The 25,271-nt window shown below is 39.8% G+C and overlaps 1 protein-coding gene across 10 annotated transcripts in view; it reads left to right on the top strand.

Annotated features, from left to right (window-relative positions):
- The window catches only part of FAM110B (family with sequence similarity 110 member B), a 114,222-nt gene extending 104,526 nt beyond the window's left edge, over positions 1-9,696 (top strand). For all 10 annotated transcript variants that reach the window (XM_064652586.1, XM_064652513.1, XM_064652539.1 and 7 more), the window contains one exon: positions 5,939-9,696. In XM_064652586.1, the coding sequence (XP_064508656.1) occupies positions 6,241-7,353 (1,113 nt within the window). In that variant the 5' untranslated portion in view covers positions 5,939-6,240 and the 3' untranslated portion in view covers positions 7,354-9,696. The remainder of the gene's footprint in view (positions 1-5,938) is intronic.
- The last annotated feature ends 15,575 nt before the right edge of the window (positions 9,697-25,271 follow it).

Raw genomic sequence — 25,271 nt, 5'->3', positions numbered from 1 at the left:
TAGGCCCTTTCCTGATTTTTTTGTTTAAATGAGTGACTGAAATTTTTGCAAAGAGTACAATATGGTGTAAGCAACACAGGAGTCCAAAGAAAAAAGAATTGATTTCCACTACAGCTTTTATAAACACAGTCTGTGATAAGCACTCTAAATAGTAAGATGTGTTATATTGGTTTTTATCGTCTAGTTGGAAGAAAGGGAAATTTCGTTTCTGAGCTTTCTTGTGCATTTGTGCAGCTGTCTGTGCCTGTTGAAGGAAACCGGTTTTCATGTGTGTCAGGTATCTACAGGGCAGTATTTAACCCAGAAGCAAGTATCACTGAGAGCTGATTATTGCTACTGGGTAGGAGATGTAACAGTGATGGATTTCAGAACTAAAAGGAAACAAAATATTTTCTAAAGGTTTTTCTTTCAAAGAGGTGTCTCTGTCCAGCTCCCAGTGGCATACATTACAGAGCTAATATGTAAGTATAGCTGCTAGGTTGCTTTCCTGCTTTCCAGATGTTTGTATCTCTATGGATTTTACAGAAGCTATTTCTGTAAAACTTAACAGTTTTAGCATTTCTGGTTATGGCAACATCCTGCTTTAAGCCTCATCATTTTCACTGCACATTGAAATAGAAAGAGTGCTAAGTGGTGGCACTGTTTTATTTATGGAGAGTTTTGTCTTAAAAGTCTTTGAGTGTGATGTAAGAGCAAAGCAGAATTAGTTTAAATGTATCAGCCCATTGTAGATTCATCTATGCACGCTAATACAAAGTTAATGCTGGTTGTAATTTGGGGTCTTTTGGTTGGAAGTAATACATCAGCACTGAAAAGTAGCCACCTTTGCCAAAGTTGTTAACCTTCCCACTTGGTGAAAATTTCCCTTGTCTGCATAATTCTGCCACTCTTGGTTTTAGGTCACTGTAGTTCACATTATTTATGACCTTTTGAAGGCCTAAATGTCTGCTCGAACAAATAGATATTGCTCTTTACTTACTGTTCACTGTTTCATGTTTTAGGGGGGAACATAGTTGAAAATAGGCACTTTCATTAGTATTTTGAGTCATGGTAGATCTGAAAGACTATTTCATCTCCTCATGCTTTATCTTGACAGTTATTATGTGAGACCAAGTCTACACACTGTACACATCTTTATCTAAAATTGGCTTCAAAAATGAAATATTGCTGCCATTCTGGATATGGATAACCTTATATCAGTTTCAGCCAAGTTTACTTGGGCTTTGCCTGTATTTTTAAGCTTAGTAACATATATATGTGAGGTTTATCCAATGAGAATTATCTACAGAAGAACTTGTATCAATTTTAGGCATACACATTAGTATAACTTAGTGCCTAGACCAGTAGCTCAGTGATGCCCTCATTTAGAGGCTTTTCAGTGATTGTTAAGAAACTGGCATCTTCATAGTGGGACCTGCACCTCTGAAATGTACCTAGTTGTTAGGAGAGCCTGACATTTTCCATCTGTGTCCCATGTTCCTGTGCAAATTTTGTTTTGTGATCTCTTTGAGTCCTTTTGCAATCACTTCTTGATTGCTTATGCTGGAATTTATGTGATGTTTATGGTGCATCTTGAGGTACTGGTAGTTATATTTTATCACCTGGAAAATAAAATTGACACAGGCCTTTAAATATCAAGGAAAGCAGAGTAAAGGCTGTCAACCTTCATTATATTTATCCACTGTGCTTCACCCTACCTCTTGTACAATTCTTTCATCTGCTGTCCCAGAGGGGTGAATTAAGAATACGAGGTTCATTGTAACTTTGTCAGGCAAAGCTATGTCCTCGCTGAGGCCAAGGACAGAAATTTCACTAGTTTCATTTTCATGTTGCTTTTTGCTGCTGTTTTTGCAACTTTAATACTGTCGAAATAGCAGTAGTGCTCTTCTATGGATGCTTTTAGGGAAAGACTGGCTGAAACTTGACCGATGTGTAGGAGCAACAGGGCACAGAACAGGGGAGGGAAGCGGGTTAACATCGTTCAGTCTGTGTTTAGAATGCAGTTTTAGGTATGGGAGAAAAAATAAACTCAGTTATTGTACAATAATATTGCATTCATAATACTGCTAGAAATAAATATTTGCCAGAATGGGGTCAGCTCATAAATTTCTTTTGCATTTTAAGAAACTGCATATTTAGAATATATGGACCTGTAATTCCAAAGTTTCTGCATAGTTTATCTCCTCCTGCTGTCTTGGCTTTAAATCAAGGAAATAATATTTTATAGAGGATTTATTTGTAGCTAATGTTAATTGTATAGCTACTGCTGCTTTAGGCTCTGTTATGTTCCCCTAAATCATGTAGACAGTGCATCGGTTATTTAAATATGAATATCTGACAAACATATTATGGACTTAAGAGTGATTAGAGCACAATACCTAGAATGTGCTAAAATTAAGTGCTTTGAATCTCTGCCCCTGTTGCAAATGATTCCTGAATTGAATTGTCTGGCTGAAAATGCAGCTTTAAAACCCTAAAACTTTGTTTTTATTCTACTCGGCAGGTCTTCAATGGATGCTAGGGGAGCTCAGTTAGTCAGAACTGTCAGAAAGATTTTATTAATGTATGCATAGTATTAAAAAGAACTATGTTTGAATGTGTGCATAAGTTTTTTGTCTTCGTTTTTCTTTAAATAATCTCTTAAGTCAAGTAGTTACTATAAGGAAGAGCAATAATGGAAATGCAGAGTGAATCCTGAAAAACACAATTCAGTCCATAGAAGGATGACAGCTACAGAGCAGACATTTGGATGTAAACAGAGTAAAAGGAACATTTCTTGGGTCCCTAGGTATATTTCACACAGTGGGAGTGGGTGAAGAAAACCTATTTGCCTTCGAATTTCTGCAGGGCAATACTGGTATCAGAGATGTACCCAACAGGGAATTCAGATACCTAAACAGTGAGTTTCTTTGGAGTTTAAACCAGAAGAAAGCCATTTCTATACCCCTCTTGCTCCAAGGATGATTTTCAGAACTGGAAACTAAGTGGCACAGTTTTGTATTCCTGAGACTACACAGTACTGCTGCTGCTCAGCCTTTATCGTTACCAATGAAATTAATAAGTAGCAAGCCTCTCTAATGTCACTGTGGTGTTTCAGGTACCCATGGACAGCAAAGAGGCTGGTAGGAGTTGAACTGACTTTCCTAGCTAGCAGCAGAATCATGCTGCAGCCAGCACAGGCAGGAGAAGTTTTTTCGTTAGCAATTTGCATTCATCCACCTCTCTTTCATCCCACTTTCTTTTCTAACTGTACCTGATTAATAATCTTTATCTCTCTGAGATTAGAGTACTGAATAAATTTTCTGGTGACATTCAAATACAGCACTTCAGTGAAATGTATCAATTTAAACAATACACAAAAAGTTAATCCCTTTTCATAGCTGCATGTTCTTTCATTTATACCACCAGCCCCACAGGTACAAAGCTTCCATGTCTGGCCATGTAACCCCAGGCTCCCTGTGCTGGCTCAGGTGGACATTTCTGTCCTGGCTCCTCACCAGGTCTTTGCTTTTCTTTCTAGACATTCCTGGAGCACATTGCCGGTTGCAGCCTATTTCCATTGACTTCGGGGCACTTGACCCCATACGTGCTTGCAAACAAGCACACTTGTTCTCTTGGATGAACATGCATGCACAGTGGGGTTTGTTTTTCTTCTTTTTTTTCCTTTTAAGTGTGGTGTTGAAGCCAAGGTGGATGCTTAGCCTTCTAAGCAATGCTTGCTGGAATTAAACAGGGCTATCGAGAGCGAGGAAATTGTTAAATGCTGGGAAAAGACTTCCAAAAGCAGCTCCAGGCCCGGTGCCTTGGTTTCGCCCAGCTACGATTGGTAGTGGTGTGTGGAGCTGCTCGCCAGGAGGATAATGGACTTGGCAGCTGTCCTCTGGGGCAGGACCTTGGTGGCCCTTAATGACAGTCATCAGGAAAGTGGTCTCACTTATTCAAGTTGTATTAACTCAGTTGAGTGACAGTGTTTAGTGCAGAGAATTGGGTTGTTTATGGGGTTTTCTTCCTCCCTGCTCTCATGTAGATTTGATTTCTGCACACAAGTGTAGAAATACTAAATATACACACCAATAGAGTATTTATATAGGCACTTAGCCATCAAGCTCTGAGCTGGTGACGTGGAAAGATTTGATTTGTGTGTACAGAAGAGAAATGTGTGTGTGCAGATGCATGTTGGAATTGCCTTGAGCGGATTTGGAAATTTCATACCTAATTTCAAAACAGTACTAATAAATATGTTGATTCAAATGAGGAAAGGAAGCTTTTTCTCTTTCAGAAAGACTTAGTTAAAATTCAGGAAGTCAAACTGCCGAGGAGTTAGCACTAGGATTTATAAAACGACATTGAAAGGGAAGCTTAATTAACATTTCACTACCCTTTCAATTGCACTGAATCCGTGTCTGGTTTATCACCCACCTAAATGTGTTAGTTTGTATTTGAAGAATGTTTGTGACAGTGAGCCTTCAGGAGAAAGCTCAGCTTTTTCCTATAATCTCATTATAGCATTTGTGTATTCTATTTGCTTGCTTTGACCTTGGATGATACAGAGAGAATATTCAATGTATATATCATAGATTTCTGGGCATCAGTACTTGTTTTATTTTAACTGTTAATGTAGCTTTAGCTGGAATTTAAATTTTGTGGTGTTTTTTTTTCTTTTGGTCAAAACAATGTACACACTATATTAGTAAGTTGGGTATTGATGGATGAGCACACACAGGATGGCAGGGCACACAAAAGCAAGTCATCCCAGGTAAGGATGCTGCTCTGCATTCCTTAGGATAAAGAAGTAGCAGCTGCTTTTCTTTCTCTCCCTGAAGAACATAGTGATAATAGAAATGGGATATTAAAAAGGGCAACATAGATTAATGGGGCAATAATAAAACAAATGAGACCCATTAGCGAAATCACTGCTTGAAGAGTAGATTCTGTGATAAGTGCCCTTCAGTGCCTTGTGGAGGGAAAATTGTTTCAGCACTTGTAATGTCATCCATGGTGTTGGATTTTAGACTGTTATGACAATCTAAGTGATAGAATCTTAAAATAATTTAGATGAAGGTAATCTTCATTTGTACTTACTGCTTGGTAGAAAACTTGAATGATTAAATCTAAATGTTGAAGACAAGTTCTTTTTTTTTCGAATGCATACAGAGTGTTTTTGCATGTTCCCAGAATCTTTCATCAAAAACAAAGCAGTTTTGTGTTGTTGTGTTAAGCCTGTAAGGTGATCATGAGAACTTGAAAAGCCTTATTTTATTGCTGGAGCACCGGTGCTATGGGGACTGATGTTCAAACAGACTTTGAACTGGCACTGGTGGCTGTAGCAGCATGTCCTGTTTTTTAGTTGTTGATTTTATATTAGATTAATGATGAAAGGCGTGCATTGCACTTAAAACGTTACGTGTCTCTGTTTGCTCTCTGCATTTTAGACCAGACAGTTTTCTGAAGCATTTAATGAATAGAAATTCATTTCTGAGATTTATAGAGTACGTTGTCTGTAAGGAGAAAAATGTTTGGGTTTTAGAGATAAAATAGGCTCACAAACCAACTTATCAAAGCTGAATATATTAGTTTGAAAGTGCTCTTTCACAGATCATCAGGAGATAAATGGGTCTAAGTCTCCGAATTGTCACATTTTTCTTCCCTTTCTCCCTCTAGAAATGCATGGCTGTATTGTGGTAGGGTCTAATTTTTAATTTTTTTTTTATTATTTTACAATGTAATTTTGTTAAATCAGAGTGTAAACATTAAGCAATACATGTCTTGTAAGATGCTCAGGGGAGCAGGGCATGGGCACCCTGAGCACTGTGCCTCCGCTGCGCGCCAGCAGCACATCCCATCCAGCGGTGGAAGAGGAGGGCTGGGAGGCGGCTGTTGCTATCGTTCTGATGTCAGGCACTCTCACTAACGTGTGGTTGGTTATTCTGCATTTCAGATCGCTGCCGGTAGCGGAGCGCAAAGGGAACGGCGAGACTCCCACATCTTTCAGCGAGAAGAAAGGAGTCAGCGGAGCAGACTAATACGGACTTGTGTCGGGTGCCCTTGCCCTACAAAGGCTGCCTTTAAAAGAGAAACGCAGTGTTATTTAATGAGCTGTGAGATGAGGCACTGCTGCTAACGCTCAGATCCCAGGATTCATCGGCTATTCATTGTGCTTAATGTACATGTTTCTGCACCGTGCATTTAGGAGATCCCAGAGAAGAATCCAAAACGGCTGCGGGGGAAAGACCACCAAACATGCCTACAGAAACATTACCGACAGGTAGCATGGTGAAGCCGGTCAGCCCTGCTGTGACTTTCACATCCGCCGTTCCTCTCCGCATCCTGAACAAAGGACCTGACTATTTTCGCAGGCAGGCGGAGCCTAATCCAAAAAGACTGAGCGCAGTGGAGAGGCTAGAAGCCGACAAGGCAAAATATGTCAAGAGCCAGGAGGTCATCAATGCCAAGCAGGAGCCTGTGAAGCCGGCGGTGCTGGCGAAGCCACCGGTCTGTCCTGCGGCCAAGAGAGCACTGGGAAGCCCCACCTTGAAAGTCTTCAGCAACAATGCAAAGACTGAGAGTGGCGTCCAGAGGGAAAATCTGAAACTTGAGATTTTGAAGAACATCATCAACAGCTCTGAAGGCTCCAGCTCAGGTTCAGGGCATAAGCACGGTCCCCGAAATTGGCCACCCCACAGGGCTGATTCAACAGAGCTGAACCGACACTCCTTTGCCGAATCTTTGAAGGTTTACCCCACGCAGGGTCGTAGCAGCCCACAGGAGAGCAGCTCCAACGTCAGCAGAAGGCTCCTAGATCAATCGGCAGAGACTTTCTTGCATGTCTCTCACAGCTCTTCAGATATTAGGAAAGTAACTAGCGCAAAGCCCTTAAAAGCAATACCCTGCAGTAGTTCAGCCCCACCTCTGCCTCCAAAGCCCAAAATCGCTGCCATTGCCACCCTGAAATCCCCAGAGATTGAGGCAGTCGAGTCTGGATGCGGAGTTAGTAGAAGACCCTCCCTACAGCGATCGAAATCAGACTTAAGTGACCGATACTTTCGCGTTGACGCAGATGTGGAACGATTCTTTAACTACTGCGGACTGGATCCTGAAGAGCTTGAAAACCTCGGGATGGAAAACTTTGCAAGGGCTAACTCTGATATTATATCCCTCAACTTTCGCAGTGCAAGCATGATTAGCTCAGACTGTGAACAGTCTCAGGACAGCAACAGTGACCTTAGAAATGATGACAGTGCCAATGACCGTGTGCCATACGGCATTTCAGCCATTGAAAGGAATGCCAGAATCATCAAGTGGTTATATAGCATCAAGCAAGCTAGAGAGTCACAGAAAGTGTCCCATGTGTGAGAGAGAAATCCACCATAGAAAAAACAAGGACTGTATCTTTGTCTGTGAATATTCAGTTTGTGAAGGGTTGTGAAGTCTACTTGAAGTCTTGTACCCTTCTCAAATCTCTTTGTGTTGCTTGTTGTGCAATGTTTCCAAGTTGCATGCCTGTCAACATGTGAGCTGACCTGGCTTCCACTTGAACAATAACTAACTACAAAGCCTGGCTGAGCATACACATTAACTGCCAAAAGTTTAAGACAAGAATCTGATTAGGGCTTCAGTATAATCAAAGTGTTTACATGGAAAGGTTATATGACTTCTTTGGTATTTATGTGGTTCCTTGTGGATTTTATATATGTCACTTTCTGTCTTAATACGGATATTGTCAACTGATGTTACTAGTTTCTAAGTTGAAACAGAATCCCTTTGGGGGGGGAAGAAAAGCAAAATTGGCCAGAAAAAAGAGGTTTAGGCATATGACGATAGGCACAACAGCCTTATCTCTTGTAGAAAGTGCATTATTGGCACATGAAAGCTGTTTCTAAAAGGCAAAGAATGCTATGTTCTTAAATTATGTATCATTGTTAAACTATATATCCCTACTTGTAGTAAAGCACTATTCTGTAAAGGTTTCTTTTTTCTAGGTAAGCTCCCTCCGTTTTACAGCAGAAATAGTCTAGTGAATCTTCTTGACCTCTCATAAACTAAATGAGTCTTGCATTTGGGTTGGTGGAAGCATTTTTAATGATTTTGTATTATCCCTGTTGGAAAAGCTTAAAGAAGGTCAGAGTGAACAGACGGCGCAGGTGTGGGATTTTGTGGGTTTAATTTTTACTCAAAGATTCCTGGTCTTAAACTTTTGACAGGAATAATTAGATCCTATAGCTGATATTGAATGCCTTTATTAGTCAAAACACATCATGACTACAAACTCCATGCTGTCTTTTAATTTTTTTTGTAGACCTATTTGAACAGTTAATGAACAAAAATGGAAACACACAGCCATATCAATATAACGCCTCCTATTCAGAAGTAAATACACTCAGTAGCTGAACTATATCTGAAAAAATGTGATTATGTTGTCTTGCATATGTTATATCCAAGGCTGTGAGGGTTTGTTACAGCTCTAGGAAAGTGTAGAAACATGACAGTATGTAGCTTTTTTCTTTTTTTTTTTTTACCTCTTTAACATGGTTAGTGCTGCAGATCAACCTGTTACAAATCTTTTGACAATCTGTGTCTTCCCAGTGGTTTAATGAACTGTCATTTCAACTGACAGTGGTGGTGTGGTAGTCGAGAAGTTGAAAGTACAGTGGTCTGCTTCATTATTATTGTATACATGCTTTGAAGTAAATTGCAGCACTACCTTATACTACATCAGCTAATAGGAAACTTTTTTATTGTGTAAATGCTGTAAGACTTTGTATATACTTTAGTTGTTATGAAATCTTTAAAAGGAAGAGTGTTATGCTAATAAATAGCTCCTGGTGCAGGTATGGTAGGTTTTTTGTTCTTTTTTTGACCCCTTCCATTCTTAAAACTATATCAGGAACTCAATTGCAGTGTCTTTTAGTGCTGTAGAAGGTCTTGGTTAAATAATAGTTCCAGTAAAAGGTTTCTTTTACTAAAGTGCTTTTCAGAATATAATTTTTTATAAAATAACTATAGCAGCATGATCTGTCTGAAGAACTAGAAGAGGTTTTCAAGACTCCTAAAATAGCTTGCTTCTTCCTTACCTAGCAATGTTACTGTTCCCATTTATAGCATCTGTTCATAATGAATCACTGCAGTCTTCTGAATTATTCTTCAGTAGTGCTTATTTATATATTTGAATATTAAAGATATTTTACAAAGTCGGGTTCTATCTTTTCTCTGAGAAGCCTGTAGCCCAACTTCTTACAGCTACAGTTAACGCAGGCAAGACTGGAAGTGGAGCCATGTTTGTTGCCTATGGAATTATCCCACATCCAGTTTTAAATAAGTGTTCTCCAAAGGATTGTTCATGAAGGGGGAAGCACACATTCAGTTTCAGCACGCATTCAGTTTCAGGAGGCTATTCTATGATTTTTACAGTTGACTTCACAACCTAAGACTTACAACATTCCTAGCTTGGACAAAAAAAAAATGAGGAGCTCTGTATTTCAGCTACAGGCACATTTGTGACATTTCAAGCTCCATGGGTTTCAGTTGGCATTGACATCACACTGGTTTTTCAAGCATATTTTTCCAATAGTAAGTTCTACTCAGTTCAGTGACTATTTTGCCAAGGAAAATAATGCTTAAGGGATTAAAGCCAAGTGTAATGCAGCTGTACAGCATTGAAATAAAGAAGTTAAAACTAAAATAAAAAATGCACTCACATTGTCCTCTCTCAAGTGTTTTAAGAATGATGAGAAACATGCTATCTCAAGTGTTATCAGCCAAAAACAGAAATAAAGAAGCCTTTATAACTAGAAAATGGATTAGAGCATATCCTAGTATTCTGAAGTGGTTTCCCAAGGTTTGTTGGGAAGCCAAAGGCTCTTGAGAAATCAAATTAATTTCCTTTTAATCCACAAAGGGTTTAGGCTTGTGAGCTGTCTGTAAGAGAGCATTTCCTCACCTGAGATCTTAGGCAGCACCTTTGAAACAGCAGAGGCTCTGCCTCTGCTATCGCTGCTTTTTACAATGTTCACACGAATAAGACTTCGGAGAACCTACAGACTTTACAGGACCTTCACAGTCAACTGAACTTGCAAGTCCGGTGAGAGTGCAATAATAGAAATCATAGGATTGCAAAATGTTCACGAGGCTTTGAACAAGGAGGTAAAAATTGCCTTCATTTGTCACTTTGTTACCATTTATGCAGACAGGATTTATTTACTTATGTTCTCGCCATTGCCTGTACATTTGTGTAAAACCCAAATCATTGGTGTCTGATCTGTTTTTGTATTCAAATGGGAATAACTACTTTGCCTTTGCAGACAGGTAATCCTGTCATGTCGAGAGAGTCCGTTATTTGTATCTGCCTTAGGAGATTCCCAAGTGCTAATGTTGTATTCATGGAGAGTTGTAACCAACTCAGATGCTTCATCAGGGATCTGTTCTGGTCATGTTCCTGCTGTGTCCAGCAGGCATTTACTCGGGTACAAAGTGCACAGCAGGTGTTCACAGCTACGCAACAGCTCTTGTTGCAGCTCTGGAGGGAGATTCAAGTCTGTGGTGTCCTTTGAAAGCCAGTACTGAGCCTGTACTGGTGCTGGCAGTCCTGGCTACAGCAGTGAAGAAAAATGCACTATGTCTTCAGTGATTAATATGAATTCCCACTCACACACACAAAAGAAACCACCACAGAGGTTTATGGTGGTTCTGTTACTTTGACTTGCCAGGGAGGGGAAGGGAGAGTAAAATGATGTGGCCAAGTACACTTTGAAAGCTACATACAGCTTTGCACAGAGATAAATAAACCATTTGTCTGAGTGAAAGAGATGGGCATCAAAGTAAAACTGGTCTTTTAATCACTTCATATTGTATAGTAACAATGTCACGAAAGATGAGAGATAGAGGATCTGTGCCGCAAATTTACATTCAACAAATTCAAGTACTGAAATTCTCTCTTTTTTCTGAATACTGTTTCTGCAAGGGAGTGCGTTCTGCTGTGAGCGTATGCACCATCTGAGTGACCGAGGGCTTTTGAAGGGTAAACACAAAATGATGATGCTTTTGGCAGTAATTCAAAAATCAAAAGGCACACTCAGACAACAGAGCCAATCAGTATTGCTGACTTACCTCTTTTTGCAGCAGCTTATCCATCCGTGGAGGCCATACGCACTTGATTCCAGTCATTCAACGTAGAACAAAGTGCTTAATGGGGCTCTGCAGTACAGAGCTGAATAATTCCAGTCTGTAGGAGAATAGGAAGGGAACTAAACCTTAAAAAGTCTTTCTGATATCTTTTGATTATGGGATGATAATATTTAGTATGTTGTATTCAGAGCTCACTTGTTCATAACAAACTTTATTAAGCGGAGTAGTCTAACAAATCTGGGAGGTTCCATTTTTCCAAGGCCGTAAAACTCATGTTCTGTGTGATTAATGGTGTCACACTAGTAGCTGAGCACATTAGGCTTAGAATATAAGAGCATCTGGAGCTTTGTTCCTATGAACAGTAAGGGTCCATTGCCTATTTTGGCGATGAATATAAATGCAGATATAAATGTGCTATACAGAAGAATAAATTGGTCAAGGTGTTTTGTCCTGAATTATAATATAACTCTATATCAAAATCCTTCTTAGCAAGGCTTAAACAGTCACTGGTATTCTGAATTCATCTGACATTCCTTGCTGTCAGCAGAAAGACACCAATAATCTGCCCTTTGAAATATGTCACCCATAGCTTAATGGAAAGGCCATTAAAATTGTCTGTTCAGTGTAAGGACTTTTATCTCCTGATGATGGCATCTGTTAAGTGAACCTCTAAATAAGCACATTTCAGTCAGAAGTATTAACCCCTAAATGCCTTTTATTTTTCTCCCTGGAAGCCCAAATGGTGATCAATAGCTGCAGCCTACCATTTGTTACACTTATTGCATTACTGTTAAATACTCAGATGTTCTCCCCTGGGCTGCAGTGCAATCTAAAGTGGAGACATCTACACTGCACCATCTGTCTTGCCCTGGTAGGTATGAACAGCCTTCAAGTATATTTTACATTTGATCACTTAAGAATTTGGTTGTGGCTGCCCATCAAAACTGAGTAATAATTAGTGACTTTAAAAAAAAAAAAGAAAACCAGTCATTTATAGAACAAAAAACTAGTCTCTTAAATGTCATTCTTCTAAATTTAAAGTAATTTTCATGATGATCTTATGACAAGAGTATTAGAGTGCTGGTGTCTGTGCTATTATTTCTTGCTTTTGGCACAGCAAGTCGTCTCCACCTTCTTGGTGTCTTGCCTTTTCTGAGTTTTCCCAGCTTCCTTCTTCCTTTCTGCATGTTCCTTCCCTTGTGGTGTCTGGCTTTTTCATCATATTTTCTTTGAAGCTTATGACCAAGGTCATTATATTCTCCTCACTTAACCTCCTCCCAAAGCAACTTTCCCCCAACTTGTTCTGTCTTTTATAATCAGCACATTCATGACAGCCTGTTACCAAGAGAGTAAGTCTGTGGCTACAGTTGAGCTACCATGTCCTGAACAGATAGTAATCTTGTTAATGGCTTATTTTTCAAGTTTGCAGGGTGTCATGCTATTTGCAGGCAAGATGAAACAGATAGATGTTGTTCTTCAGGCAGATGTAGCGACTGAAAACACTTGTGAAGAACAGGGTGTCAAGCATATCTTGAAATGTCAGTGTCTTGGTCCAAAATTGTCTGTATTTTTTGCTATACCATATCTCTTGCTATTTTTTTGGCTCCATGTAAAATGCTGTCTTGAGGACTGCAGTGTGCAAAGGTCGTATAATTTCCACTGAACAGAATGGTACAGGCCCACTATCCAAGAAATATTTATTGATTTCCCTTCTGCTGTTTGTTAACAAGGGTACCTGTGTGTCTTGCACCTGTGACATCCAGACTACTTGCACTGCATGCACAGTTCCCAGGCAGTCAGTCAAAAAGCAAATGCCTAAAAAGACTCATAAAAAAAGAGTACAGTGGAAAATGCAGGAGAGGCAAAGCCTGTCCTCACCTGCTATTGTAAGCAGGTGCTGCTTACAGCAGCTGCTATTCAGCTGTGGTAAGAGAAGGTTTAGAAGCTGAAGTCCCCAGACTGCCATCTCATGCAGCCCTGGGGCTGAAGGTCCAACAGTTCAACCCTGTGTATGAGAAAAGGATATCCATGTATCTAGGCATCTGGGAGACAGGATAAATCACCATATGGAAGAAGGCAGCACTTGCTGAAGCATGCTACTGTTTCAGTAAATACCTGCTACTCGTGTCTTAAAACATGAAAACAAGGAAAGAAAACAGGGTTGAAATTTGAAGAACAGCTGTGTATGCAAATATTTTCAGATGAGATGCGGAGGTGGGCAGATAGTTTTGCTCTTTAAGAAAGGAAGCTTTCAAAAAATCTTTTAATAAATGACCTGCTTTTCAAGTATATTAATCTTTTATGAAGTCTGTCTTGCTATTTTGAACTGTAAAAGCTTTGCTACTCTGAGCACACAGCATTTAGAAATGTACAGGCAGTGATTTGGAGTGACTTAAATACTAGGATAGGATGGTGTTTTGCTGAATATAAACTTTTAATTTTACTAAAATTTTATGCAATGGTGTTTTTTCCTGTATTTTAAATTGATTGTGAGGGGCAATAGAAAATTAACATAGTCTTTTTTATTAATTTTGGCCTACAAATAAGACGGGGAAGTACAGGTTAATGTGTCTGCATGAAAACTGTAGTATTAGGTTTTGGCAAAGGCTTGATTTTCTTCATCCCTGTTTTGCTTACCTCAGAGCATATCAGCTTACACGTATCTGGCACAGAACTCACTCATCCCATCTGAAAATGCCTTCTGCAAGCTTATGGTTTTGTGTCCATCTGGTGAATTTTCTACAGGAAAGATAGTGAGGTGCTGGAGCATGTCCAGAGAAGGGCAACGAATCTGGTAAAGGATCTGGCAACAAACCTGGTAAAGGAGCACAAGTCTGATGAGGAGCACCTGAGGGAGCTGGGACTGCTTAGCCTGGAGAAAAGGAGGCTCAGGTGGTACCTGATGATTCTCTACAATCACCTGAAAGGATGTTGTAGCAAGGTGGGGGGCAGTCTCTTCTCCCAGGTAGCAAGTGACAGGACAAGGGGAAACAGCCTCAAGTTGTACCAGGAAAGGTTTAGACTGGATAGTAGGAAAATCTTCACCAAAAAAGGTTGTGAAGCATTGGAACAGGCTGCTGAGGGATTTGGCAGTCACCATCCCTGGAGATGTTTAAAAGATTTGTAGATGTGGCACTCAGGAAAACATGGTTTGTGTTCAAATGTGGAGAGTTTGGCAGTGAAATTACAGGTTTGGGGTTTTTTTCATCCCAAATTCTGTCCAGTCAAACAGAGCCAAAGAAGCTAATGAAATGTGTGTATGTGTGCATATATGGATATATAAAAGCAAATAGAATAGGGCCAGTAGCAATAGGACAAGGCAGAATGTTTTTAATCTAAAAGAAGGTAGAGTCAGATTAGATATTTGGAAGAAATGTTTTACAGTGAGGATGGTGAGGCACTGGCACATTGCCCAGAGGTAGTAGAGGCCCCATCCCTGGAAACATCCAAGGTCAGATTGGATGATTCTCTGAGCAACCTCACTGAATTGAAGATGTCCCTGCTCGTTGCAGGGGGATTGAACTAGATGACCTTTAAAGGCCTCTTCTAACCACACCAATTATGATTCTAGGTTTTCCCCACAGTGATGTAAGGAAATATGAAAACGTGCCTGGATGCTTTCATCTGGGAAGACCATGAAAAAACTCCAATAATCTGCCCAGATTTTTGGAGACCCAAATTCTGGGCCCATTGACATCAATGGGAATTTAACTACTGATCTTTAGTGGGACAGGCAGCATTTCACTCACTGTGAGAACTTAATAGTTTGGGCCTATGGGTTTTTGGGAATGACTTTTTTCTCTGTATTGTAAATATCATGCACTAGTTTTCTACCACTTCCTCACCTATTATTCTGTCTACTCAAGCAGTACAAGGGGGAAAATCTCTCCAGATACTGCAAGTAGGAGCCACAGGAGCAGTGAAACTTTGCACAGATGAGGCAAAGAGGAGGTTTGGTGAAGAACAAACCACTAGTACTGGTGCAAGGAGGTCAGAACCTACCTGCCTAGTACATGGTGTGTCTCTGTACATAGTTAACACATTATCATTTGTTTTCTGAATTTTTACTGAACAGCTAATGACCAGATTATGGAAAACCTGGGAACTAATGAACCATCAGGAATATTTATATCAGGCGTCAGGGATGCCCCTTTTGCTCAGCTCTAACCACCAATGAGGTGTTTCAGGAGCAGTGTATGACTAGTGCTATTTTAAAACAAATTTGCCTTACCTCAGACCACATTTAAGTAATAAACGGTGAAGTTGTCAGCTTGATATCAAAATATATTTATGGGAGGTTTTTTATTTGAGAGAGAATTTCTGAAATGTTTGGGACAGGCCCTGCTCCTTGGAGGTCACTGTTGAAAGGTGTGCACTTCTCCTGTGGCTGTCCTACTTCCAGCTCTGCTACGGAAGAGGGAACAAGCAGAGCTTTTCAGGGCCCTGTTCTGGCAATTCCCCCACCATGTGCAGGACATTCCTCTGCTGTCAGGGCTCAGAAACATGTATGGTTTAATACCCAAAGGCAGCTGTGGTGTGGGATTGAGGATTTTTCTGATGGGCTCATTCCCACACGAGTACCACACAGAACTGATGCTCAGGGTCACACTGGGTTTCCAGCAGGCTGCTGAGTGAACAGATATGTAACACCATGAAATTGTGGAATGCATTGAAAACGTGTGGAAGGGGGTTTCCTGACCACGTTTCACTGAGCAAAAAAGGGTATTTCACATGGTTGAAGAAATCATGGCAGAGCACTCAGATTCTGTAGATACTGGGCAAAAGTCAGCAGTCTGATGGGCTTACTGAAGGACAGAGCCAATGTGACTTAAGGAGCAATGAAGTCCTGCAGCTGCATTAGCCCAATCTGGGATGCAGCACAACATGCCAGGCGTGGGGAGGGCTGGGTGCACTGGAAGGATGGATTAGCTCTACAAAGCCATGCCACTTGCCAGGTTTAGGCAATTAATTATATTTTAATACAATAATTTTAAGAATAATGCATAGCCTCATAATAATGCACAGTAAATCTAATCCATTGGCTTTATGTGTTTGTGAATAGTGGTGATTTGTTTTCTTTTTTTCAGTATTAACTTAGAGAAGTAGTTCAACATGAGTACCTGGCAGCTATTGACACCCAGCACCTTTTTTTCACTTGCCAGATGAGAGCCGGTCATGTTGATAGTAATAAGAGGTTGTTAGTAGGTTGTGTATAGCTGAGTTATGAAGAAGATTCAGAAAAATATTATTAAAAATAAAACATACAAAAGCTTTTCCTGCTTTGATGCTGACTATTGCACACGTCTTTCCCAACAGCTACAAGTAAGTTGTTAGGCTCCAAAAATATTTTTAGACTTGATGTTTTTAAAACCATTAAACAACAAAGCAGAAGACAGAGCATGAATTTTTAGAGCAGCCTTGATTAGTGTATCCTGATCATGTCCTGGTTTGTGGCGGGGGACAGTGAGGGGAGAGAGGGCTTTTTTAGCAGATGGACAGCAGGGAGAATAGAAGGGGGAGCAGAAATGTGACCTGAAAACAACATTACCTGTGACAGTCTGACCATGAGGCCTTCCTCAGGAACAGTCTGCAGGAGCAGAGCTTTTTGCCGTGTTTATATGCCAAGCATTTCGGAGCAGGGATGTGGAACAGTTTCACTGCCCAGTGTTCCCGAAGCACCTGACTGACCATGGCTGCTGGTGCTGGCTTTTTAGTTTTTATTACTGCTCCCATGATACATCCCTACAGACTAATTTGTAATGCTTCTCTCATTCCCCTAAGTGGGGAATGCCAAGATAAGAATACTGGAGGTCTTTGTACTCTCAGCATTGAAACACAGCAGGGATGAGAGTGATACGAAAGGTCCAGGAGTCCAGGAAATTTTCCTCAGAAACTACTGATGTGCAGTAGTGGAGGTGGGAACTGCATCCTTTAAAGGTTTTGGAAAGAAATTACACATGTCTTTGAACAAGATGCTAATCCCAGGCTCCCTCAGAGCTGGAAACAAATTACCACTGCTTTCAGTCCTACCCTGCACACAACCTCAAAGGTTTTTGCTGCTACAAATAAGCAGCATTTCTACAGTGATTTAGTAGGTATGGAGGGAAATAGCACGTTCAGGAGCTTGCTGTCTGTTCCCACCATGCTGCAGGAAGATACACTTCTGTGGAGCAATGCTTCTTGCTCCATGTCTCCCCTGTATTTCACCACTGCTATTTCTTTCCCAGATCCCTGTTTCCACATCAGCTACTCAGAAGCTGAACATCCTTTCTCCTCGATTTCATCATTCTGATGTTGAGTGGTGAAACCAGAAGCCAGAGTTGCAGCTGTTTGGCTCATCCTTGAAATTTTTCTGACAACAACCTGGGTCTCCACTTTATTTAAGACCAGCCATATGAAACTGTTTTATGAAGCATATCACTAAAATCTTAGTTTTCCTGTTGCTTTTTTTACTTTAAGCTGAGGTCATTTATCTTCCTTGCCTGATATTTTCAATCTTTCAGCTTCCTCAGGTTGAAGCATTTATTTCTTTAGGCAACTGTTTCTATATACTTTGAGATACAGTATATTTTTTAACACTGTGGTACATGTAACTCTGCTAAATTTTTGTATGCATGTAGTTAGTCCATTGGATAAATATGCATTTGTGACCAGGATGAAGGAACAGTAAGTGCATGGAAAATTTTAAAAATAAACTTCTGAGAAGCAGTTTGGAGCAGTTCCAGTCTATCTGAACACTACAGATGTAATGCAGGCTGCCTGCATTTGCAATGCACAGTAAAAATTATCAGAAGATTCTGATTAGTAAATGGAATGTGTAATGTGTTCCCAACAGACTGTTTTCCCATAAGAAATAACTCATTTCGAGCTCTGCTTATTTTTCAAAAGTTCATAATAGAACTGACATTGAGAAAATTTTCTGTGGAACAGGGGAAATAAAAAAGCCAGCTTCAAGTTAGAGGAACCTCAAATCAAATAATTCAGTTGAAACAGTTCTGCATTATTTCTAGCAAAGAATTTGATTGACAAGTCATAAAAGAGCAGTAAATCTCTGCTTCCAGGGATTTGTGGTCTTTAAGGGGCCCAGGGTGGAAGGGCCCTGCCGCCGCCTGCAGCCCACCCCACTGCTGTCCCAGCCCACTGCTCAGAGGCAGCTGCTCACAGGCAGAGCTAGTTCCATGTTTAACGTAAGTAGGTCTATTGTGCAAGTTGTTGCTCTAAGATGGCTGCTGCTTTACCAAATTCTCTTTGCCCTGCTTCCCAAAGACAAGTCTCCTTCAGAAAACAGAGCAACTGCAGTCGTTGTGTGGTTGTCTCCTGTGGTGTTGCAGTGTGCGATTGCATCCCATTATCTTCAGGAATATGTGTTTTGCTCCATCTAGGCAGCCCCTGCACCACCACAAATTGCTTATTTGGCCTGTAAGAGCATACACTTTGCACACTGTGCAGGTATTTTGACAATAGGGTATCACAATTGGTTATGGACAGTGAAGCAACTGGTATCCCCCGATGTACCAGCTCGCATCTGGCATGAAGTGACTCATGGCTAAACTGGGTGGATCTTTGAAGCCTGGAGAATTCACAGACATCAGAATCAACATGTCCCATGCTCAAGTCACCTTGGTGGGAAATGCTGTGCTCTGAGGCCCTGAAGACTGCACCACAAATATTGGTGTTTTCTACTTTTTGTGAGCTTTCAAAATTCTCTGGAAATTGAATTTTGAGATCTCAAGCTTTTTTGGAGAGGACTTTTTCCTGAGATAGGGTTGCTTTTGTCAGCACAGCTGCCAGCTGTTGTTTCTGGCTAGTCTGTAAGATGAAGCAGGCATTTATAGCAGCTACAACCCCTCCTTTTTTCAGTTCATTTCAAGAAAAATCTGAAAAACATAGAGATGTGTTCTCTGTAGCAAAATGCAGGAGTAGAAACTCCTTTTCTTTGGCTGTCCAAGAGTGCTCATACTACAGAAAAAGTGTCCATGCTTATACCAAATATTGCAAAATATGTACATTTGTCACTGAAAACTTAAAATAAATGGAGGCCACGGATTTTTCTTTATACAGATTAGGTTTCAGAGTGCAAAACAGCTGCATGTTGGCAACCACTGAGGAGTGGAATTGGATTGACTGCCTTCTCAAACAAAGTGCCACCTCAAAATGTGAACATGAGCATCAAAATGCTGCATTTCAGCTTGGCAGTCAGCCCTGGTCAGAATTTGAACAGGAGACTTCTTTGGGATCCTTGGATACTGAGTGAAATGTCTCTGACAATTCAGTATGTGCACAGAGATAACATATCAGTGTATCAAAATGCAGCAGGCTTTATGCTGAGGACTCAACATTTTTCTGACCTCTTCTGCTTAGTAAGCATACTGTAACCTTGCTATAAATAAGGTTATTGTCTTTCCTTTGCTTTTAGAAACTTTATCCATTATCTCTTTCACTTAATCTGTTTTCTTTCAATGTATTAAAAATGCATCATATACCTTTTCATTAGTAGTTAAATTTCTGGGCTGGTTGCAGTGATTCTTTGCACGTACTCTGCAATTTCACTCTGATTTTTAGTCCTTCCTAGTGATAAACTATAAAAAACACCAAATAACTATTGCTGAGAATGCCACACTGATGTAACTGCAACCCTCTGTAGCTGAAAAATATCAGTGACATTCCTCTGTTCATCTAATCCTCTACTTGAAGACATCATCAGATCGAAGCCAACCACTCTGCCAGTGTATGCTGGGTTTTCATTTCCAAAAGAAATACCACAACTTGCAGAGCAGAAAATCCCCTGTATCCTTCTATAAAATTGTGCAGAATTAGACACGCTTATGGCTGTGAAAGGAGGGAAAAACAGATAAAATTTTGACCTCCTGTAGAAATGGAACTCCTTTCTGTTACTGAGGTGCTGATTTCACCCAAGAATTACAATTACTACTTCGTTTAAAAAGTAGCTGGTCTCCTTAAACAGCATTTTTGAGAAATGCATCACTATCACCCCAGGTACAGATTTGAGCTAATGTAAAGTGATACACCACTGTGTAATGCAATCTCTAGAAATTAATTCCTCCTGAGTGAGTTTTGTTATGTTTGATTTGGGTTTTTTTCCTTTTAAATACACTCATCATTTTTTAGACCAGATGAGATCACTGTAATTGTTTTGCCTGACTTTCTCTGTAGCACCAATTATATCCAGGCATGAATTAATTCCCCTTCGAATTACACTGTATGTCAGTTGAGAAATCCTATTTTGATTTGAACAGAGGTAGAGAACCCACAACAGCATTTACTAAGTCATTTCAGAGGTTAATAATACCCTGCTTAGATTAATTGGAATCTCCTTTGCAGTCTGAATTTGTCCAGCTTCAAACAGCAGCTTCGAGGTTCTTCTGTACATTTTCTTGCCAGGCTGAAGAGCCCACTACCACAGTTTTGCTGTGCTATGCCCTGCACAAGTGCAGAGACTGTGAGTGTCTGCCCTTACCCTTTCCTTGGGCAAACTAAACAGCTCTCAGATGAACAGTAGTTCATCCTCCCTGCTCCAAGGTGTCCTAGCAGAAGTGGCCAGCATAGCCAAGATAAGAAGGTCTGTTATCCCTGTGTGCACCATCAATGTAGTGCTGATGATATTCTCTTGTCTTTGTGCAGTCTTTGCACATATTGGAGCAATGGTTGAGCTTCACAGGCCATGTCTGCACAGCACAACCAGAGCCTTCTTGTCCCTTCCTGCCATACACGAGGCAGAAAGTCACCAGATCTTTTAGCACAACACCAGATGCCGTTTCTCCCTAACCCACTTCAGACACAATGATCCATGTTAAAAAAACAACCCACAAAACAGGAAAAAAAGCAACTTATTGTTTGAAGTGTTAAGGCTAACCCAGATTCTGGTGACAGAAATGGGGTTGGGAAGTGGTGGCATGAGCAGCTACCATGGTCACCTATAGTTAGGACATGGTGTTTGAGCTCAGAGAAAACTTGTCTTTGCTATCTCCAAACCTGTGAAGTGAGCACATTTCCACTGAACAGTCCTTATTAGGAACACCTTTCTCTGGAATATTTACGCTTAACATAGTACCCAACTGTGCACTATCCCTTAAATACATGTGGCCTTGTATTAGTTGACAGTTAACCTCAACAGACCTCTTTCTGATCGTGAACCTTTCTGCAGCATTTGTCATGCTCTTTGCTTGCTGTGGTGTCACCAAAATAATTTTTCTTCATCTTCAGATGTTCTTAATTCTTTTATCTGTTCAAAAAGCCGATGGTTCTTCTAAGTTCTTAAGCATTTGCAATTCTTAAGATTGATGATCTATTACTAATAATGTTTTATAATTTTCTCTTTCAGTGAGTTATTTTTGTAAGTCCTTGACAAACTTTAGAGAGGGACCCTACTGGTACACTTGTGGGAACAGCCACATCTGTAACCCTCAATATTGTCTTCAGAGGTCACTTAAAGACAGCTACAGTGTTCATCAGCCTCCATTCACCACCTGGAGTAGTTACTTTCTTCTCATAACTCCTTTTTCTCTTCAGTTCACTCAGAAATGGAGCCCCAGTGTCACGGTGTCCAGAGCACAAGCTTTCAAAAGAGCTTAGGTACCCTCTAGAAACTGATTCTTATAACAGGCACCATGAAGTGTCACCACGGTGAAAAGGTTAGCACAGTTGTGTCTGCATTATCCTTTTGCCATCACACTTTAAACTTCCTCTGAGGTTCCTCAGAAGTATTTTAACTAAAAAAAAAAAAAAAAAAAAAGATATTTTCAGCATAAGAGAGACAAAACAAAGTGCTATATTTGTATAAGTGTCCATTTACTGTGGATGGGGCTCTCATTCATCTCTCAGACAGCCTGACCTCTGCATGTCAGCTGATTCCTGCTGAACTCTATACGACTTGAAAGGGTGACATTAATTTTTTTGTCTCTTACCTGCCTAGTCTGTATAACAGTCAACAATTGTTGGCTTTGCAAAAGTGATTCTTGCTCTCTTAACCTGCAAACTCACTCTCCAGAGTTCTTTGCTGTAACCTCACCCCAACCTGCTAAATTCTGAGTCTACTCAGGCTTTCTTAACCACACACAGCACAAAAATGATATTACCATTGTCCGCTTAAATCGACAAGACAGTCGAGACTGTCTTACAACTGTTAAGCCAAAACATAAATATTTCTGGAAACCTTAAAAATGTGAGTTTAGAGTGGGAAATTACTTGAAAATTCACCTGTCACAGGTGCTACTGCAGTTTCAGCATCATATAAACATAAATTAGCCTTTCTTTAAATTAGCGAGCTTCCTAATGAAACATCTTGTGACTCCTTCTGTTTTTAAATTTACTACACTTTAATTCAGTAATTGGTTTATGACTGTAATTACTAGTCTTTCAGACAACACTTATTAAAAACAAATTAGGTTGCTCCAAATTCTGGTGATTTTATGATCATATAGATCAATATAAATCACAGTTAATTAGGCTCTTTATCTCTTCGGTTTTCCATAGAAGTATTTATTTCCATACAGTGTATTTACAGCATTGCAATAAAAGGCAATATTCCTACCTTTCCACACCAATTTAATCATATTAAAACAAAAATGTGTTTATAATAACAGAGGCTGAAAAACAGAATTTACTGAAGTAATCTGCTGCACAGTAACAATGACATGATGGTGTAAGTTGACATGTCCATCTACAGAGGGGAAAAAATCATGACATACGAGCATAATCAAAAAATTCTATTAAAAATAAGGCAAAATAAAGCAAGCCAAGTTAAAACTGTATTTGAATATAGGTTTCCTTTGCAAGTCTTATCAGTTGTTACAGGGTATAATTCTGGCTGCACTATAAAGAAAAAAACCCAAAAAACAACAGACACCTTAGCTAGTTAAGAGTCCAAATATTCCTTAAGATGTCCAAGCCAATATGTGCAAATAAATATTGTCTGGACTTGTTTTCTTTATTATAAGATCCACTCTGTAATAAATTTCTCTTTAATGGTCACTAACCCTCCAATTAAAGATTTTTGTGTTAAAACAGGGTAGAATTTACCAACCTGCAATGCCTTAAAATTATGTCAGTGACTCTCTAAATCGCCCTCTTTTGCACTTGCTATAGGGAGCTTATTCTACAAAGCAAGACTGTGCCTGTTTCTAAGGAGTAGTAAATATAATGTAATGCAGATTGTGAGGTGCCTTCCACTCATCCCAAGAAACATATTGGTTCTTCTAAACTCAGGGAAGTTCTGTTACTGATTTCAGTGGAGCTTGGATGTCTCTGTCAATTTTAAGTTTTCAATGATTTTACAGCCAGTGCCTTACTTTTTGTTGCTAATATTGTTGATTTTTATACCAGGCTGTGTAACTTGTGTCTCTGCCCTAGATTCTCACTTGTCATTAGACTCTACCCTTTGTGGTCCACATTCACATCTTCGTGAATTTTAAAAATATGTCTGTTTGGAGTAATATAGTCAACAGAGGTGCAGGGAAAACTCTGCTTATGTTATTTTATAACGTTATAACACTTTCACATTATTTTTACGGTTTTTATCTTCTCCCTAGCATATAGGTGCTAGGTAAGGAAGTACAACTGGAGAAAAGAAAACTTTAAGGTGCACTATCCCCACATGATATTTGACTAGATACTAAAATGTTGATGTTGATCTGAGGAAAGTTATTACCTATCTCTACAAACCTGGTCTCTTTCTATATAGCCAGACTAACATGGCTATAACAATGCTCTGATTATTAGGCATGTAATACTAGACACTATGCATGAGGAAGATGACCCATAAGCATCTCATCTTCTGCTAATTTTTATCGGCTTCCAGATCCTTTGTTTTCACAGGTATAGACTGTTGCAGGAGTCTCTGAGCGGTACAGTTAAAAAAATGTGCTGTTTCTCCTCAGGAGTTTTGTCCTGAATCAGGATCTTTCAGTGATAACTCCGCTGAAACTTCCAGGCCAAGATTGAACAGTTGCAAAGTCTGATCTTCAAAAAGGTATAATTTAAAATACAGGTGGCTTTTAATGCTTATAGAAAGAGAACATCATCCTTCAACTCCTCCCACCCAAGTAATTTACTGCATTGACCTTCTCCATCAAATTTGTTATGGCTTGAGGAATGCACTAGTTTAAAATTATGAACTTGAATTTAATGTATTTCAAAGGTGTTTGGAATAGTTTTCAGTCCCAAGCATGATCCTGCTTTCTTGGGAAACAGATATTTAGGTTTGTGGAAGAATTTAGTGACTCTTAGTGCTGTGGTGAATTTTTGTTTGGGTTGGTTTTTTGGTTGTTGGTTTGTTTTTTTTTTTTTCCAGTTGTCATAAGATGTGTACTTTGTATGTTGCCCTTTCACTGGCTGATAATAAAGAGCATCAATTGATTGCAGAGATCATTTATCTTTTTAAAATACTTAATTTCAGAGTTATTAATGTGTTCCTTTACAGTCCTCTAGGGCTGAGGTGCTCCAGTTCAGTATAATTGCAAGAACTACACATACACTCTTAAGCATATATCTGTTCTGTTTAACAGATCACAGAGTTGTGTCTGTCTGAGAACACTAGAAAGCAGTAGGAGCTGCTCCCACCTTTTGCTCCATAATGAAGGCCATGTTAAATGAGAGGTAGCTGGCTGTGCTTTGGAGGCTCAGCCAGGACACCATGAAGGGACTGGCAGGTGGGATCATCAGCAGCCCAGCGCTGGCTGCCCAGTGTCTCCAGGGCCCTGAATAGATACTCACTTCAGCTGAACAGACTAACATCATTAATAATTTATTAAACCTAGCTGCTGTGGAGATGAGTATTTTCAGGCTGCTGGGTTTAAGTAATCATCCAATGTACCAACATTACCTGATATAATCACTATGGGTTTCCTACAGTCAATGCTTTATGTAATACATCTCTGGGAATCTCTGTCCTGTTAGTTTAATTGACTTACTGAAGAAGAAACAGAAAACATGAGCTGATAACATGCTACATCTCACATTGGAGGTGCTCTAGGCCAGTCAGGATTCAAGCATCTCATTCAAGCATGTTCCCAAACACTCTGCAACCTATCTCTTGGTGTGGTATATTGATAATTTAAGTATATTTATTAAGATATTAGGAGCCATGCTTTCTTAATATTCATGAACTCAATCCCTTTTTTCTTGCCTTGAGA

This window comes from Pseudopipra pipra, chromosome 1, assembly GCF_036250125.1.
Source record: "Pseudopipra pipra isolate bDixPip1 chromosome 1, bDixPip1.hap1, whole genome shotgun sequence".
Lineage (NCBI taxonomy): Eukaryota > Metazoa > Chordata > Aves > Passeriformes > Pipridae > Pseudopipra > Pseudopipra pipra.
This window is presented reverse-complemented; position numbering and strand designations above follow the sequence as displayed.